At 45.8% G+C, this 19,919-nt stretch overlaps 1 protein-coding gene across 10 annotated transcripts in view; it reads right to left on the reverse strand.

The window, feature by feature from the left end:
* ABI2 (abl interactor 2) overlaps nucleotides 1-19,919 on the reverse strand; it is a 319,399-nt gene that overhangs the window by 137,111 nt on the left and 162,369 nt on the right. For 6 of the 10 annotated variants that reach the window (XM_033946881.1, XM_033946877.1, XM_033946876.1 and 3 more), the window contains exon 5: nucleotides 13,875-14,024. The exons of the other annotated variants lie outside the window; for them this stretch is intronic. In XM_033946881.1, coding sequence (XP_033802772.1) covers nucleotides 13,875-14,024 — 150 coding nt within the window. The remainder of the gene's footprint in view (nucleotides 1-13,874; nucleotides 14,025-19,919) is intronic. 10 annotated transcript variants of the gene reach the window in all.

A 19,919-nucleotide genomic window follows, 5' to 3' on the forward strand; every position in this document is an offset into this window, starting at 1 on the left:
TCGCCAAGACAAAGTGAGTCGATCATCTAGGACTAACTTTGCCTTGGCGATCTATCGGGCCGATCAGTCTTCCTCTCCCCGATGTCAATTCTGCCGTCAGAGAGGAAGTTCGGGCCAGCCAATCGCTGCCTGGCTGGGCGGAACTTCCTCTCCGACAGCAGAATTGACGTCAGGGAGAGGAAGACTGATTGGCCCGAAGCAGGGAGAGCATGGGGCGTCGTCGACGTAGGCTTTGGGGCCTATTATCCATTGGTGGTATTTGGGTCCTGTTCCCTGATGGCAGTGGCAGTGGCTTGGGGAAGGGCAGGGAGAAAGAAAGAAAGGGGGCAGGCAGGGAAACAGAAGGAAAGAAGAGAAACAGAAAAAAAGAAAGGGGGCATGAAGAGAGAAAGAAAGAAAGGTCAGGGAGAGAGGAAGAAAAAGTTGGGGGAGAGAATGAGGTGTGGAGAAGAGGAAGCATACAGGCTGAAAGAAAGACTGGATGCACAGTCAGAAGAAGAAAGTGCAACCAGAGACTCATGAAATCACCAGACAAGGTAGGAAAAATGATTTTATTTTAAATTTAGTGATCAAAATGTGTCTGAATTTATATCTGCTGTCTATATTTTACAATATTTTACTAAACCGCAATAGTGGTTTTTAGCGCAGGGAGCCTATGAGCGTCGAGAGCAGCGCTGGGCATTCAGCGCAGCTCCCTGCACTAAAAACTGCTATTGTGGTTTAGTAAAAAGGGAGGGGGGGGTATTTGTCTATTTTTGTATGGTTGTTACTGAGGTGACAGTGCCTCTTTGAAAAAACCCCGGAATAGGAATGATAATTAGCAATTCTATGCGTACAGTGTATGTTGTGTTTTTTTAAAATTTTATTGTTGGTAGATCATTTTGACTTGGTCATTTTAAAAGTAGCTCGCGAGTCAAAAAAGTGTGGGCACCCCTGGTATAGATGGAAAAGAATATCTTCAAGAAGTCTGAGAGGTTTGAGGATTAGACAAAGTCATCATGATGTCTGTGCATTTATTTTATCAGCCATTTCTTCAATCTTTTCTCCAAACAGAGCATTATCCTTGCAAGGCACATATGAAAGGTGTTTTTGGACTGAAGTTTCCAGATCAGAGACTGTGAGCCAAAATAAATGGTGCACATCTATTATAACTGCAGATGCTTTAGAAGATTCATCAAGTGCACAAAATATGCCTCTTGCTAGGAACTTTCTCCTCAAACTGTAAAAGTTGTTTAAGCAAGAATTTTAAATAAATGGAACAGTATAGATGATTGAAAAATGTGTTTATCCTAGAGGTGCAAAAGCATAGGACCTTGAATTGAGTAAGCTTTTTACAGCAGATTCAACTACTAGAAAGTGATGTTGAAGTTGTGTTCTCTTTAACCCTGGACACTTTTGTATTCTGTACATTGTGTCAATATTTTTAGGAGTTACTTAGACTGACAGAGGGGGTCTCCCGGGTCTTAAATAGGGTATCTCTCATGACCCTTTGTAAAAGCACCTTGATACATTTTATTTGGTGGTGATTCATAATCAAGAAGCTCAAAAACTCAGAACGAGGTTCTTCATCTGTCCCCATTTTATTTTTTTAAAATTTTATTTTATTAATTATAACTTTTTCACATGTATAACAACTTGTTTAAGGAAATACAGAGCCATAATCCAACATGAAAATAAATCTAAGTACAAACTAAGAAGTAATAACAATCTTATAGAAATAGCTCGCTCTTAGACCACAAACAGAAGGAAAGGAGGAATCAAAATTACCAAGAGATAAGTTACAGGAAACTATTTAGGAAAAGGCTTAATATGTCAAACCCTTCCCCTCCCACCCCCCTTACTAATTATTTGAACCAGACACTCCATCTCTGATAAAACCCTTGAGGTCCAAAAAGGATCTTAGCTGATCGGTCGCATAAAATATATTTCAAACCTATATATTTAATAATACAATTGCAGGGGTAGGTTAACATAAAGGTAGCACCCAATTTCTTTGTCTCATCTTTCATTGCAAGAAATAACTTGCGCCTTTCTTGGGTTAATTTTGTTATATCATAATATAACCAAATTTTTTGACCACAAAATTGTGAAACAGAGCTTTTGAAAAATAATCTCATTATTAGAATTATAAGACCTTGCTCAAATATAAAACTAACAATCAGTGTAGCTCTCTCTTTAATATCAGAATACGAGCTTTCCAAAACTGCCATTAAGGTAAACAGGTAAACTATCGGACACAGGTAATCCAATTGCAGGTAATTCTTTTGTCTCAACGTTTTTCTTTGATGCAGACAAATAGAATAATTTATTTATTGGTGGCATCTGATCAGCCGGAAACTTCAAATTTTCTATAAGAAATTTTTTAAAGAGCTCAGTCGGCGACATAGTAGAAATTTTTGGAAAGTTCAATACTCTCAAATTCAGGCAACGATTATGATTTTCAATTATCTCAATCTTCCTTGAGGCTAAAGATTGTTCTTTAATAATTGTAGCAATACAGTTTTTCAAAGAGACAATCTCAGATACAATTTTATCAAAACATTCCTGTTTCACCTTTTCAACGTTTAAAGAAAAAGAGTCCACTTTATTAACCAGTACCTGTACATCAGAAGAGGTTTTATCCACCTTTTCATCTATTCTCCTTATGGCCTCCAATAGAGTTTCCAGAGTTACCGCAGGGTGTTTAGCTGAGGTTCCCAAACCCTCACCCTCAGCATTCTACCGTCCCTGCGCTCCAGCCTGGAGTGTAGTTTCACCCGTTACCTTCTCCAGCGTCACTCCCCCTCCTCTCCGGAGAAGGAATCGCTATTCTGCCCACTCCCTGGACAGAGCAGTACAGAGATCATCAGCGGCAACAGTGATGTCTGGAACTCCAAAGACTCGGGTGCTCTCTCACTCTGAGTCTGCATGGAAGTCTGCCATCATTGGGATGACTTAGGGTAGGCTCTTGTCCGTGATTCAAAAAATTACTGCAGTGTCGGTGAGGAGGTGATATGCAAAGATTACAGCTCTCTCACTACTCCTTTTCTTTTAGTGTGGGGCATGCTTCAAGAAAAAACGCAAACAGCATCTCAGAGCAGCATCACAAGGTAAAAATTTTAGAAGAAAAAATTCAACGATCAGATCACAGCCGCTAGATATCCGCCATCTTAGTTCCTCCTCTACCTACAGGTTTCAAGGTTTTATTGCCCCAAGAGAAAAAAAGAAACAAAAAGAAAAACAGTCGTCACGCAATAAATTTTCTCACCATAGTCCCCCAAAGATCTCCCAAAGGAATGCCCCATTGGCTTGGCCTTTTTCACCTCCCTCCCCCGAGTGACATTACTCAGGGGGTGTGGTTAAGATCGTCCGGCAACATGAGCTTCCCTCCAAAGTTCTCCCAGGGGCAAGTAAAGAGGAGCCATTAGAAGCAGGTAACAGTTCTCAGGTAGCAATTCTTCCAAATAAACCTCTATCTTTCTCCAACATTGGCTTGGCATTTTTCACCTCCCTCCCCCGAGTGACGGGAAGACAGGGTTGACGGTCAATGTAGAAGAGGTATGCAGGCAGATCGATAGGCTTAAGAGCGATAAATCCCCGGGACTGGATGGTATTCATCCGAGGGTCATCAAGGGACTATAGCTGAACTGCTTCAACTAATAGCCAATCTGTCGATCAAATCGGGAAAGATTCTGAAAGACTGGAAGGTGGCAAATATTACGCCGATCTTCAAAAAAGGTTTGAGGAGAGATCCGGGAAACTACAGACTGGTGAGTCTGACTTCGGTACCGGGAAAGATGGTAGAGACGCTGATAAAGGACCACATCATTGATCACCTTGACAGACACATTCTGATGAGAACCTGCCAGCACGGTTTCAGCAAAAGCAGATCTTGTTTGACAAACTTCCTGCACTTCGAGGAAGTAAACAGGAAGATAGACAAGGGCGACCCAGTCGACATTGTATATCTGGATTTCAGAAGGCGTTAGACAAGATTCCACATGAACGACTACTTCGGAAAATTGCGAGCCATGGAATCGAGGGTGAAATACTCACGTGGATTAAAAACTGGCTGGAGCATAGGAAACAGAGAGTGGGGGTAAATGGACAATACTCAGACTGGAAGAGCGTCACCATTGGGGTACCGCAGGGCTCAGTGCTTGGACCCGTACACTTCAACATCTTTATAAACGATCTGGACATTGGTACGACGAGTGAGGTGATTAAATTTGCGGACGATACGAAGTTATTCAGAGTACTGAAGAAAGAGGGGGATTGCGAAGATCTGCAACATGACATAATCAAGCTCGAGAAATGGGCATCAACACGGCAAATGAGGTTCAACATGGCTAAGTGTAAAGTGATGCATGTCGGTAACAAAAATCTCATGCACAAATACAGGATGTCCGGGGCAGTACTTGGAGAGACCTCCCAGGAAAGAGACTTGGGAGTTCTGATCGACAAGTCGATGAAGCCGTCTGCGCAATGTGTGAACAGAATGCTAGGAATGATAAAGAAGGGGATCATGAACAGATCGGAGAAAGTTATCATGCCGCTGTACCGGGCCATGGTGCGCCCTCACCTGGAATACTGCGTCCAGCACTGTTTGCCGTACATGAAGAATGACATGGTACTACTTGAAAGGGTCCAGAGAAGAGCAACTAAAATGGTTAGGGGGCTGGAAGAATTGCCGTTTAGTGAGAGATTGGAGAAACTGGGCCTCTTCTCTCTTGAAAAGAGGAGACAGAGGGGACATGATTGAAACATTCAAAATACTGAAGGGAATAGATTTAGTAGATAAAGATAGATTGTTCACCCTCTCCAAGGTAGGGAGAATGAGAGGGCACTCTCTAAAATTGAAAGGGGATAGATTCCGTACAAACGTAAGGAAGTTCTTCTTCACCTAGAGAGTGGTGGAAAACTGGAACACTCTTCCAGAGTCTGTTATAGGGGAAAACACCCTCCAGGGATTCAAGACAAAGTTGGACAAGTTCCTGCTAAACTGAAACGTACACAGGTGAGGCTGGACTCATTTAGAGCACTGGTCTTTGACCTGGGGGACTAAGCAGCAGCAATTCTTATGTTCTTAAGGGAATTGCTAAAAAAACAAACAAACAAAAAGAATTATGAAGAAAACAACAAAATACTAAAAGGCACACAAAAAAAACTTCTAAGTTTGATGTGCTGAAGAGATACAGCTTCTTAGTGCCACTGAAAACTAAGAATTGATGGTCCCACAAGCTAACATCAGATGGGAAGGTATGACACATGTGCAGTATGGGAACTGCCTAAAGATTTAAAGTAACAATGAACTTGGCAGTGTCTGTACCAGGTTCTGTGGACGGTGTCACCCACATGTGAGAATGCCATGCCTGCTTGTCCTTGGAGAAAATGTGCACACAAAATCCATAGTTTGACCAAGGAGCACTATGGTGGGTTAGGGGCATGCCCGACTTGCGCACATATGTTATAGATTACATGGAGTTATGCGCCTGCCTACAGGCATAAGTACACCCAAAGTTAGGTCCATAAATGCAGACTTATGCTAGTATTCTAACACAGCAGTTTTGGACAGAACCAGAATGACCCTTGGCACCTAAATGTTTGGTACCTAATTTTAGGCAACCTTTCTTGAATTTACTCTATAATGTTTCTAGTTCTATTGAAAGAAACATGAATAGAATTCAAACAAAATTTAGGATATAAATTTAACAGAATTTTTGGAGACCTCCATCATGGCTCAGTCATACAAGTTTTTTTCTGATCTTTCTTCTAGAAATTTCATAGATTAAGATCTAAGGCATTAGAACTAGGAATGACGCTTTTCTTAAGTTTCCAAAGTGGTGGCTAGGATTCTCTCTTTTTTAATTTTTGAATCTAAGAGAGATAATACAAGCACAGGAGGAGTTGATCAAAATTCAAAATATGGAGAGTGATGGTATTAAGGGCAAAAATATTATTCTGCATTATACCAAGTTCACATTTTTTTCCATTATTTTGTACTTGTCTTTAATTTTTTTTCTTTTGAAATGTGTTCCTACTTTCTATTTATTGATTCAGCGATTTTAAGTCTGTTGTCTAACTGATCTGAATCAGTGGCATAGCCAGACCCAGTATTTTGGATAGGCCTTTCCACATCTCTATTCCGGAGATACAGATACAGGGGTTTTTTTTGTATACCCTTCCAACATCTTTCCCCACCATTCTGGCATCTGCCCTCTGAGCAAGGTTGCCCAAGTGGTCAAGGATACACTGACCAGAATAGTGGCCCTGAAGAATACGAGATACTATGTACAGCCTAATGCAAGAGAGGGTGTGAGGTGCTGAAAGAAATTAAACAAAAAAAAAAAAAAAGACACACTACAAAGAGACTTAAACAGCAAGGTCAGACACAAACTGGCTAAGGCTGGAACATGTTGAAACTGACAAAGAGGAATTTGACCTGCAGGGAGTAATGGATGTAAACCATAAACAGGGGATGTCCAGTAAAAGCAGATTTGCTTAACTGTTAACCCCGCAGTTTCTTTGTAAATGTAAAAATAATGAAAACTTAATAGAAGTAAAATGAAATGTTCTAGGCAAGAAGTGCTATATGCACATAGATAGAGAAATGGTCAAGGTTAAAGTATAAAGTTATGAGTGCAACTAAGCTGCTGATTTGTAGGGTAGTGTGTAAAACAGAGTACAGGGTGCCGAAGATATAGTGCCATGTTGCAAAACACTGAAGTAATGTGTGCATAACAAACCTAATATGGGAAGTTAGAGACAGGAAACTATATAAACTTAAGGTTTAGATTAGATTAGAGGTACGTTAGGCTAAGAACCAGCTTTGCTACCCTACAAGATCTGTGTGTGTATAGCCAAGGACGGTAAAATTATGGTCATACCTGTTAATTTTCTTTCCTTTAGAAGCAGCAGATGAATCCAGAGACTAGTGGGTATAGCTCACATCGACCAGCAGGTGGAGATAGAGAACTGATTAACAGTTGGCCTTAAAGCCTGGTGTTCCTTCTGTTGATTCAGTTATGCACTTTGCCCAAGCATCCCGAAAGGAGAATGAGCAGCCACAAACTCCATTCCAGTAAAAAATGTGTCTTTCTCTTCTGAATACCATTGATATTTTCTCTCTTTTTTTATTTTTTTTTTATTTTAATTGATTTGATTTTTGTTTTTGTTTTTTTTTTTTTCAGTCATGAACGAATACACTTACCAACTATAGCCCCGGCTACCCTAATGACATAAACACCCTACACACAGCCCGTGCACTTGGGGAGGGGCTCTGGATTCATCTGCTGCTTCTAAAGTAAAGAAAATTAACAGGTATGACCATAATTTTACCTTCCATAGCAAAGCAGCAGATGAATCCAGAGACTAGTGGGATGTAGCAAAGCAAACTCAAACTGGGTGGGACGCCAATGCCACCTCTGCCAGCACTGCTGCGCCAAAACTCGCCTCTGAACGGGCCGCTACATCTAACCGATAATGCTTTGAAAAAGTATTCCCTGACGACCAAGTGGCCGCCCGGCAAATCTCCTCTAATGACATCCCCCCGGACTCCGCCCAAGATGTAGCCAAAGCCCGAGTGGAATGAGCATGAAGGTGCTCCGGTACCTTCTTCCCTGACAACACATACGCCGAAGCAATAGTGTCCTTGACCCAACGCGCAATGGACGCTTTAGACGCTGCCATCCCTTTGTTTTTACCCGCGAACGCGACAAAGAGATGGTCCGACCGGCGAAAATCATTCGTCACCTCCAAATAATGGAGAAGCATACGGCGTACATCCAGTAGCCGTACCGACCAAAAACGTTTCCCCCAATCATCCTTCCTGAAGGATGGCAGGAACAAACACTGGTTCACATGAAAGGACGAAATAACCTTAGGCAGGAAGGACGGCACCGTACGCACCGTCACCCCAGTCTCCGAGAAACGCAAAAAGGGTTCCCTGCAAGAAAGCGCTTGCAGCTCCGATACTCGCCTTGCAGAAGCCATCGCCACCAAAAAAACTGTTTTTAGTGTGACATCTTTCAACGTGGCCGCTGACAGGGGCTCAAAAGGTGCCCCCTGCAATTTCCCAAGGACGAGCTTAAGGTTCCAAGTTGGACAAATTCGCTTAACCGGCGGCCGGATATGTTGAACCCCCTTGAGGAAACGCACCACGTCCGGCTGCGATGCGAGAGCCGAGCGAGCCACCCGGCCCCTGTAACAGGCAATGGCCGATACTTGAACCTTTAAAGAGTTATATGCTAACCCTTTCTCTACGCCCTCCTGCAGGAACGCAAGAATAGCCGGCAGAGAAGCATGGAAAGGCGCAATTCCGTGTCTTCCGCACCATGCCTCAAAGATTCTCCAGACCCTCGCATAGGAGGCTGACGTTGAAATCCTCTTAGCCTTAAGCAGGGTGGAAATCACCCGTTCTGAATAGCCCTTCTTTTTCAGCCTTGACCTTTCAATAGCCAGGCCGTAAGACCAAAGCGGCCCGGATCTTCCATTAATATTGGACCCTGAGTTAGCAAGTCCGGAGTTACCTGGAACGCTACCTGCTCGCCTACCGACAGCAGCATCAGATCTGCGTACCACGGCCGCCGTGGCCAATCCGGAGCCACCAGGATTACTCTGCCTCGAAAGCGAGAGATGCGTTGCAACACCCGCCCTATCATGGGCCAAGGTGGGAATACATAAAGAAGGGAATTCGGAGGCCACGGGAGAGCTAATGCGTCCACCCCCTCCGATCCCTGGTCCTTGCGTCTGCTGAAGAACCGAGGCACCTTCGCATTGCGGGAAGAGGCCATGAGATCCATCTCTGGCAACCCCCAACGACGGACTAGCAGGCCGAACGCTCGAGCCGACAACTCCCATTCTCCCGGATCGAGAAGAGTTCTGCTGAGGAAGTCCGCCTGCACGTTTTCGTGCCCTGCAATGTGTGCCGCCGACAGAAGCGGAACATGCACCTCTGCCCATCGAAACAAATGTCTTGCCTCTTCGGCTAACTGCGGGCTCCGGGTACCCCCCTGCCGATTGACATACGCGACCGCCGTGACATTGTCCGAAAAGATCCTGGTCGGTCTGTCGTGAACTAGGGCCTGAAATGCCCGCAACGCTAACCGGATCGCTCTCAACTCCAGCAAGTTTATGGGCCATTGAGCCTCCTGGGAAGACCAAATTCCCTGCACCGATGTCTGCATGCAGTGGGCTCCCCAGCCCTGCAGGCTGGCATCCGTCGTAACTACCACCCAATCCGGTGTGGCCAACGGCATGCCCCTCCAAAGATGCAAGTCCTGGAGCCACCAGCGCATGCTGTGAGCTGCTCGAGGACTCCACTGGAGACGCACATTGTAGTTCAGAGAAGCTGGGGACCAGCGAGAGAGCAGAGACTGCTGTAAGGGTCTCATGTGGCTCCGGGCCCAGGGAACCACCTCCAGAGTCGCCACCATGGAGCCCAGCACCTGTACATAATTCCAAACTCGAGGTCTGAGCGACCCGAGAAGGAGGCGAATTTGAGCCTGCAATTTCTCCCCCCGATCTCGGGGTAGAAACACCTTCCCCAGAGCCGTATCGAACCGTACCCCCAGATGCACCAAAGATTGCGATGGGGACAAAACACTCTTGGGAAAGTTGACAATCCACCCCAACGACTGAAGGAGAGAGATCACTCTCTGCGTCACCGACACACTCTCCTGCCGGGATGAGGCGCGTATCAACCAATCGTCCAAGTACGGGTGTACGCGAATCCCTTCCTTGCGTAGAAAAGCGGCTACCACCACCATGACTTTGGAAAATGTGCGGGGAGCGTCGCCAGGCCAAAGGGCATTGCCCGAAACTGAAAATGTTGGCCCAGAATCGCAAACCGCAGATACCGCTGGTGCGGAGGCCATATCGGAATATGGAGGTACGCCTCCTTGAGATCGAGAGACGTGAGGAACTCTCCTGGTCTCACCGCCACAATAACCGAGCGCACCGTTTCCATTCTGAAATGGCGCACGCTGAGGAATCTGTTGACCCCTTTGAGATCCAGCACAGGTCTGAAGGACCCCCCCTTCTTTGGTACAATGAAGTATAGGGAATAGATACCGCGGCCTACCTCTTCCGGGGGTACCGGTACCACCGCCCCCAGATCGAGCAGCCCCTGAAGTGTCCTGCGGACCTCGGATCCTTTGGCCGCGCCACGGCACGGGGATACCAAGAAAGAATCTACGACGGGAGCAGCGAATTCTAATTTGTACCCTTCGTGAACAAGGTCCAACACCCATTGGTCGGACGTGACATTGGCCCACTCCGCCCGGAATGCCGAAAGCCGACCCCCTAAGGGCAGGGCGGAGGGAGCCAAGCCCCCGTCATTGTGGAGGGCGACTGGCTGGGGTACGGGCTGACTGCCCTGAAGAGGGTCTCGCCGTACGAAAGGAACTTCTCTGCTGAAACCGAGGTCTCGAAGCAGAGAACGGGCCAGATGCAGACCTGGAAAAAGGTTTACCAGCCCTGGCCCGCCTAACATCCCGGAAACGCGGTCTAGACGATGCGGCCCTTACCGGGGGCCTAGCCCTGTCCTCGGGTAAACGCTGCGTTTTGGTATCTCCAAAATCCTTTACCAGTTTATCCAACTCCGTTCCAAACAATAAACCCCCTTTAAACGGGAGTCTCACCAGCCGGAGCTTGGACGCTGCATCGGCCGCCCAATGACGGAGCCACAAGGACCTGCGTGACACCACAGACAGAGACATCTGTTTCGCAGACGCCCGAATAATATCATACAAGGAGTCCGCCAAATAAGCCAAGCCTGACTCCAAATCAGCCAGTTCCGAAGGGATAGAACCCCCCGACTCCAGCAAATTATCTGTCATTCCTTGTGACCACTGCAGACAAGCCCGCGCCGCGTAAGAACTGCAGATTGCGGCCTGTAAGGTAACTGCAGCCACTTCAAAGGACATCTTAAGGGATGCTTCAATCTTTCTATCCTGAGCATCCTTAAGTGTCACGCCCCCTTCTACCGGTAAGGTAGTTCTCTTAGTCACCGCTGCTACCAGAGCGTCCACCTTAGGCAACCTAAACTTGTCCAGTTCGGTCGGATCGACCGGATACAAGAGCCTCATGGCCCTTGCCACTCGCAAACTGGCCTCCGGCGCCTCCCATTGCGCCGATATCAGCTCCTGCATGGCCTCATGGACCGGAAAGGCCTTAGGCGGCCTACGGGTACCTGCCATCAGTGGGTTACCGGACCCCTTGGCATCTTCCTGAGCAATGTTCAAACTCTGCAAAGCCTTTGAAATAAAAGAAGAAAGCTCCTCTCTATGGAACAACCGGATAGCCGTAGGGTCATCCCCCTCCCTACCCGGGATACTCTCCGTGTCCCAATCCAATAGCTCCCCTTCCTCCAACGACTCAGGCAGGGAGAAAGGTGACCTGGGCAAATTATCCACCGCCTCCGCAGACACTAGCCTGCGCTTCTTAGCCCCCTGCGACTGCCCCGGGGATCCTGCTGCCCCTGCAGTGGGTCTAGCCTCTTTCCCCTCCCCCCCCGTAGAGGTAGAGGGTACCGCAAGGGACCGCCCGGCCCCCAGCCCCGGCTGGGTAGGCTGCGAGCTCTGTAATTTAAATGCCTGATGGAGCAACATCACAAATTCGGGCGAAAATGCCCCCCAGCTAAGAGGCACTCCCCCGCCCTGCTCCGCGCCGAGGGGAGGGGCCGCGCCGGCCTCCAGCGCTCTCTCCTCTGCCCCCGCCGCCTCACACTTGTCATCCGTGGCCGAGTCCTGCAGTAACACTGCATCGACTCCGAGCGGCGGGGACATTGCGCAAGACTCCCGTACCCGGGACATGGCCGCCTCACAAGCCGCCAAAAACGGGTCGTCTGCCGGTGCTTCCAAGCACCCGGCAGAGCAAGGACCCGACCGTGTTCGGCGCTTCCCGCAGCGCGAACACATCTGACCAGCCTCTGCAGCCATCCCCCCTCGGCCTGACCAAAAAGCTCCGACGCGGTTTGTTTGTTTTTTTTTCACACACGCGGCGAACGCCCCCGAAAGACGACTCCGCCCCCCAAGACGCCCGGCACCCGGGATACGCGACCGCACTCGAGGAAGGCAAAGAAAACACTCACCCGGTCCGCCGCTTACCCCCGAAGCCAGGCAATCGTTGGTAAATGTACTGGAAGCCGAGTTAACCACTGCCCGGCTCAGTACTAGCAGGAAGGCTCCATATTTTTTTTTTTTTTTTTTATACTGGAATGAAGAAGCCAGCCAATATCCTGCACCTGGAAAGGAACCCCTCTATCCAACGGAGGGGAGGGTGGAGCAGGGACCTGGGAGGGCCCAGGTGTACCTCCCAAAGCCGGCACCAATCAGCCAGGCACCCCCACCTACTGAAGAGAACTAGTCTCAACAGAGGAATCCTAACGGAACACCCTTCAATCTATCCTGCAGCAGGCAGAGACCAGGAGCTAGAAGGATAGCTCCCACCTTGCTGGGAGATAGAGCAAAACTGAATCAACAGAAGGAACACCAGGCTTTAAGGCCAATTGTTAATCAGTTCTCTATCTCCACCTGCTGGTCGATGTGAGCTATACCCACTAGTCTCTGGATTCATCTGCTGCTTTGCTATGGAAATTTACAATCTCTGGATGTTCGTTGCAATGTGAATGTGAAGGAGAGCTAATTTCTCATCATGGTTGTGAACTGTGCTTTATGCTCATATCATCTTTGGCCCATCTTGCTGTCTATCAAGGACCTTGCACAAGAACACTATTCATTATTCCACAGCATGAAAAAAGCCCCTGCTGGTCTAGGTCTGATTGGTCCTCTAGGGTTACCTGGCACACCCTAAGAATCTGTTGGCTATCCTGAGTTACAGCAGAACAGAGTAGATAAAAGCACCCTGTATAAGAGTGTAGGGCTAGAGAGAAATATTCTGTGCTCTGTATGCTAACTACAAGCCTAAGAACTTTCCCTGTTATGGCCTATTGAATTACTAACCTTTTTTCATTGCCTTTTGTACTTCACTGCATCTCTTTGATAAAATAAACCGCTTGAATTCGAGAACTGTAACAGGGCATTATTTGGTCACTATTTATTCTGTGAAGAGCTTCTTGCAGCTGGCCTTTCACCTCCTATCTCTCATGGTCGTCCTTCCCCAGTATACCTTACAAACATTACTGGCACCTGCAGCGATTTAGTTTTTCTGCCAGCCCTCAAAGGCTTTCCTCTGCCAGACAGAAAATAGGAAGCGACATCAATGAGGATAAGGTGCCCACTCAGGCCCACCCATAGCTTGCCACTGATCTATGTATTACAAAAATTCATTAAATATTAAATGCAAATAAGCAGGAGATGTTTTAGAAAGTGCAAATGAAAAGTAGACACTTAGTATTCTAATAGAGGAGAAATGTTACTTTGCTTTTAAATGAAAATGTAAGAAGATAGAAAAATATGAATAATTTTGCTTGGAGAGAGAGACAGAAAATGAACCAAAGATGTGTACATATTGTTTGCTTTGTCTCCTGATTTAAATCAGAAATGGCAAATTCATTTTTTGAGGGTATAAAACCTATGGGTTATCAGGATAGCCCTAATGAATATGCATGTTACAGATTTTTATACTCCCGAGGCAGTATGCATAGAAATCCATTTCATGCGAAGTCAAAGGTATAAAAATCTGACTGGTTTGAGTCCTTAATGATCAGAGTTTAACAAGCCTGAATAGTTTCTCTTCATTTAAGACTTATGACTTAATACTGTGTGTTACATTTTCAATATCTCTTTTCAGCACATATCTCAAGCTGCTCTTCAAACACTACACTTTTGGCATGCTATGCATCTCACCTTTGTATACTGAATAATTTAGTTGGACTGCACGTGGAAAAAATTAAATTGTGTCAAACACATTTTGCACCTATGTGAAGAGAATACCTGTATGTGCGATTCCTCTGATTTACAGATGCTGTTCTTACAGGGCTCTGCTGCTGTGAGGGAGCTGTATTACGTGTAGGGCTTGGTACATAGTCATTTGGTACCACAGGGGGTCGTACTGGTTCCAGTGTGCGATAGGGAGAATGTCGCCTATGTAATAACAAAAGAGATGTATTTACTTACAAACATTTAAAGACTGCCTTCCTGGAGTTCAGCCATTCAAAACAGTTTACAACAACAACATAAAATATAATAAACAATACAATGTCAAACAAACAAATTAACACAGAAGACTATATCTGCCTCCTGGGCCCCACCCAGCTATCTCCTATCACTGTCAATCAAATCTGTGGGAATAATGCTTTTAACTACTTCCTAAACCACAAATGTTTTGTTTCAGAACACAACTCCAAAGAATGTCTAATTCATAGTGGGAGCTGCTAAAGAGAATGCTCTAGTCTGCCAACAAGTAAGCCATTACCCCTCAAAACAAACACTTAACATTGAAACCTTTGACAACCGCAATTTGCATCCTAGAATATACCAGATCAACTAACCCCATATATTACTGTAATTCACTTTAATTGGACATTCCATAAATGTTATCTATGATCTCTGTAGCTCATTCAGAATAGGCATAACAAGGGATCATTACAGAACACCCCACTTGACAGCACTGCACTGGCTTTTGATTTTAATTAAAGTTTTTGGTTAATATGTAAGGTATTACTTCAAGATGCAATCAATGGTCTTAATGTCTAGACCATCTAGATTGTGGAGATATGAGAGGACCCAGTGTCTTTCAATTCCATCATTAGTGAAGGTACATTTTGCTGAAACATAAAATTTTATTTGTATACCGCAATACACCTTAAGGGTTGATGCAGTTAACAAAAATTAAAGACCGTACATAGGCGGTGAGGGTACAGATACAATCAGTACAATACAAATACAATCAGTACAGTACAAATACAAGGAGCAGTAAGATCTAGTGCCTTTTCTATTGCTTGTCCTTTTAAGTGGAGCAGGCTTCCTACTATCTTAGATTTTTGCCTACACTATGCAGTTAAAGAAACAGCTCCTACCATCTCACTTGCACAGAGACAACTGAGGAACTGGAGGACAGTTTAGTAGGATGGGAGGCAGAGCAAAGGAATACTAATGAAGTTCCTTACAAGAATTCTCACGAGAAGGGATTGACTACCCACACATTCAGCAATGGAGTATCTGTTGCACTAGAAATTAGGGTAGCAATGTCTTTATTTACATCTGTTTTTATATCTGTTTAGCTAGACCATTTTAAAGAGATTTACTCTGACCCAGATAGGACAGCAGCAGCTATCAGTGTGATAAATTGTTTTTGTTGTTAGGTGCCATCGACTCGTGCTCGAGTCCTAGCGACTTGATGAATTGCGAATCTAAAAAGAAATTGGTTTTGTGCTAGTTTGAAAGGTCCTCCAGCATCATCCCCATGGTTCTTTTCAACATGTCCAGCTATCTGATTGCAGGTCGCCCTCTTCGCCTGATTCCTTCGATCTTCTCAAACATGAGGTCCTTTTCCAGTGATCTCTCTCTCTTCCGATAGTGTGACCAAAACAAGACAGTTGTATCATCATCATTTAGGCTTCGAGCGACATAGCTGGTTTGATCTCTTCCAGAATCGATCTGTTAGTTCTTCTGGTGGTCCCCAGCACACCTAAAATCCTTCTTCAGCACCAAAGCTTAAATGTTCCATAGTGTCCAGTTTTCGCATTCGTAACTGACCACTGAGAAAATGAGTGCATGGACAAGTCTTATCTCGTTTGGCGTATTGCATCCTTGCTTTTGAATACTTTAAATACTAAATTGTTTTTATGGTTCATGAGATTGTTCTGCTCTGATTTTATAATATTTTGTTTTAGTGTATTATGCTTAGGACCTACAGTAGGTGGAATATAAGGCGAGACTGGAGTCACAGCATGCTTTAAAAGTTAAAAAATAGCTTAAAAACTTTGTCCAATTTTAAAAGGCAACTTATTCAGGCTTATCAGAAAGGGACAAACACATTCCCTTTCACTTAGCCTTGTCAAAAATCTTGAAGTCATACTGTAATATCTACAACCTCCTCAGAGTTGAGGCTGGAAGGCCCACATACAAATCATTACCTTAGTCTAACATTAGGACAGATGAACACATGTTTTTGATTAGAGATGCAGAATAAACTATTCTCTAGCCCTGCCCTCCCCCCACCCCCAGCAAGCTCTCTAAGTTGCTTATGCATTGTGTCAAATATTAGTGGCGTCACAGACCCAATAACCCACCCTATTTCACTGTCTATGCTAAAATAGTCAAAACTAGTATCTGTACCCTAGTACATAAAATCATACTTGGCTGAGAGTATGTTAAGTTATCCAACAAATCTGTTTCATATTATACATTTTGAGACACCCTAGCAATTTGTGCTGAAGGGTCCCTTCCTGTCCAAATAAACATCCAAATTCCTAATACTGTCCTTAATCAGAATAGGTACGCCCTCACCTGGAATACTGCGTCCAGCACTGGTCGCCACACATGAAGAAGAGCATGGTACTACTCAAAAGGGTCCAGAGAAGAGCGACTAAAATGGTTAGGGTGTTGGGGGAGTTGCCGTACGGTGAGAGATTAGAGAAGCTGGGCCTGTTCTCCCTTGAAAAGAGGAGACTGAGAGGAGACATGATCGAAACATTCAAGATAATGAAGGAAATAGACTTGGTGGATAAAGATAGGTTGTTCACCCTCTCCAAGGTAGAGAGAACGAGAGGGCACTCTCTGAAGTTAAAAGGGGAAAGATTCCATACGAACATAAGGAAGTTCTTCTTCACCCAAAGAGTGGTGGAGAACTGGAATGCTCTCCCGGAGTCTGTTATAAGGGAAAACACGCTCCAGGGATTCAAGACAAGGTTGGACAAGTTCTTGCTGAACCAGAACGAACGCAGGTAGGGCTGGTCTGTTAGGGCACAGGTCTTCGACTTGGGGGCCGCCGCGTGAGCGGACTGCTGGGCGCGATGGACCACTGGTCTGACCCAGCAGCGGCAATTCTTATGTTCTTATCAGAGAGGTCTATAAAATACTGAGTGGAATAGAATGGTTAAATGTGAATGGCTTGTTTACTCTTCCCAAAATATTAGGACTAGGGGGCATGCGATGAAGCTACTAAGTAATAGATTTCAAACAAACAGGAGAAAATATTTATTCACTCATTGCATAATTAAACTCTGAAACACAATGCCAGGGAATGTGGTAAAAGCAATTAGTTTAGCAGGGTTTAAGAAAGGTTTGGATAACTTCCTAAAAGATAAGCCCATAAATCATTAAGATGACTTGGGGAAACCCACTACTTATTCCTAGGATAAGCAGAATAAAATCTGTTTAACTCTAGGTACATAAAGCACAGTTATTTACCTTAACAGGCGTTATCAAGGGACAGCAGGCAGATATTCTCCACATGTGGGTGACATCATCTACGGAGCCCCGATTGGACACTCTCGCAAGCAAACTTGCTTGAAAATCTTCAAGCTTGTGAGAGTACCGCGCATGCGCGGGTGCCTTCCCGCTCAAGCTAGGGGGCGCGTCTCCTCCTCGTGGCCTCAGTTCAGATAGCAAGCAAAGAAGCCAACCCCGGGGAGGTGGGTGGGTTGGGAGAATATCTGCCTGCTGTCCCTGACGTGAGCGCAACAAGAAAGACCACTTTCCAAATGAGATACTTCAGATGAGCCCGATCGATAGGTTCAAAAGGAGGCTTCATCAACTGAGCAAAGACAACATTGAGATCCCACACCATGGGAGGAGGTTTGAGGGGAGGATGAATGTTGAAAAGGCCCTTCATATACCGGGAAAACACCGGATGAACTGAAAGCGGTTTCCCCTCAAGCGGCCGATGAAAAGCCGCAATGGCACTCAGGTGGACTCGAATAGAAGTGGATTTGAGACCAGACCGGGACAAGTGCAAAAGATAATCTAGCACAGAAGGCAAGGAGGCAGACCATGGCTCCAGGCTCAGCGACGAACACCAAGAGGAAAACCTGGTCCAATTCTGAGAATAACACTGTTGAGTGGACCGCTTCCTAGACGCCTAGAGAACATCCTGAACAGATTGAGAGAACTGGACAGAGGCGGTCCGGTGCTGAGAAACCAAGCCGTCAAATGTAGGGACTGCAGGTTGGGATGCAGAAGAGAACCCCTTCTCTGAGAAAGCAGAGACGGAAAAACCAGAAGGAGAGGCTCCCTGGCACTGAGTTGAAGAAGCAGGGAGAACCAGGGCTACCTGGGCCACTGAGGAGCTATGAGAATCATGGTGGCGTGCACAGACTTGAGCGTGACTAGAGTCTTCAGAATCAGAGGAAAGGGCGGGAATGCATAGAGAAACAGGCCCGCCCAGTCCAGGAGGAACGCATCCGCCTCGAGACGGTGTGGGGAATCGATCCTGGAGCAGTATCGAGGCAGCTTGTGGTTTAGGGAGGAAGCAAACAGATCTATCTGTGGGGTCCCCCACCGACCGAACACCTATCGGTCAGGCAGTTGTGCTTGCCCTGAATGTAGACCACTCTGCAGTGGTGTACCTAGCATATGTGACACCTGGGGCCCATCATTTTTTGACACCTCTCCCCCATCTGTACGAAAAACATGATTTTTAGTAACAAGCCACACGTCACACATGAGTATCTAGGAAAAGGCAGCATCTTACATACTGCAGTGAGCAGTACAACATCAGTACACCCATTGTAAAACTAAACAAGCCAGACTAGTACAGAAGAATCCTGCAGTCAATCCTAACAAAAAACCATGTCTTTTGAACACAGAAAACACCTTCGCCTAGTATGGAATATGTAATCACAAACTAACCCCTCCCTCTTTTACAAAACTGTAGTATGGATTTTAGTCACGATGGTAACAGCTCTGACGCTCATAGAATTCTGAGCATCAGAGCTGCTACCACCACGGCTGGCGCTAAAAAACGCTCCACAGTTTTGTAAAAGTGGGGATGAAATAGAAATACATAGACAAAGGTTAAATTGAACCAGTAAGAAGCTGGACTCTGCATACAGTGCACCACAGAAACAGTGACACATCTCCTAAAGCAATAAATAAATAGAAAATTTTCTCTACCTTTGTCTTCTGTGGTTTCTGCTTTCCTCATCTTCTTGTAACTCTCTTCCTTCCATCCACTGTCTGCCGTCTCTCTTCCTCTATATGGCATCTTCTCTCCTTCTATGCCCCTTCCAGAAACTGTATGCCTCCCCCTTCCATCTCTCCTTTCACCCCCATTGGTCTGGCATCTCTCTCCTCTCCTTCCCACTCCCACACCTCTCCTCTGCAATCCCTTTCCCTTTTTTCCCTCAATTTCCTTTTCAATTTATTTTCTGCATCTGTCTAGATTACGTTCTTACTACCCTCTCATCAATGTCCTTTTTTACTGTCTACCTAAAGCTTGCCACCTCTTTCCCTCACCCCTCCAGTGTTTCCCTAACTCAATCCTTTTCTCCCCATCATGTGCCCTCCTTTTATTTATCCCCTCCTTCTATCATGTACCCTCTTTCTCCAACCCTTCGATTTAGTACCTTCTTCCTCTCTCTGTCCACTTCCATCCAGCGTCTGCTCCCCTCTTTCTCTCCTCCTATCTCCTTCCTGCATTTGCTCCCTTATCTCTCCCATCTCCAGTTCCATCCAGCATAGGCTCCCCACTACCATCCAATGTATGTCCTTTATCTCACCATCCACCCCTCTTCAATCAGCATCTGCCCCCTTTCTTTCCCTCCAATATCCTTCCCCCTTATGTCTCTCCCCTTTCTCTGTACATCAATTCCATCAGCACCACCCTTCCATACCACCCTGCCCCCTTTCTTTCCCTCCACCACTCTTCCATTCCAGAAATCCTACTCTTTTCTCTCCCTTTATGCAGCAAGGTCCCATGATGACTGTAGCTGCCGGCTGCCAGTCCACCCCACTCAGACGTACTTTCTCTGGAGCGGACTCAGCAGCCGCATGCTGGAAGGTCCCACGATGACTCGTCTGCTGGCTCTGCTCCGG

Source organism: Geotrypetes seraphini, chromosome 5, assembly GCF_902459505.1.
Source record: "Geotrypetes seraphini chromosome 5, aGeoSer1.1, whole genome shotgun sequence".
NCBI classification, from domain to species: Eukaryota; Metazoa; Chordata; class Amphibia; order Gymnophiona; family Dermophiidae; genus Geotrypetes; species Geotrypetes seraphini.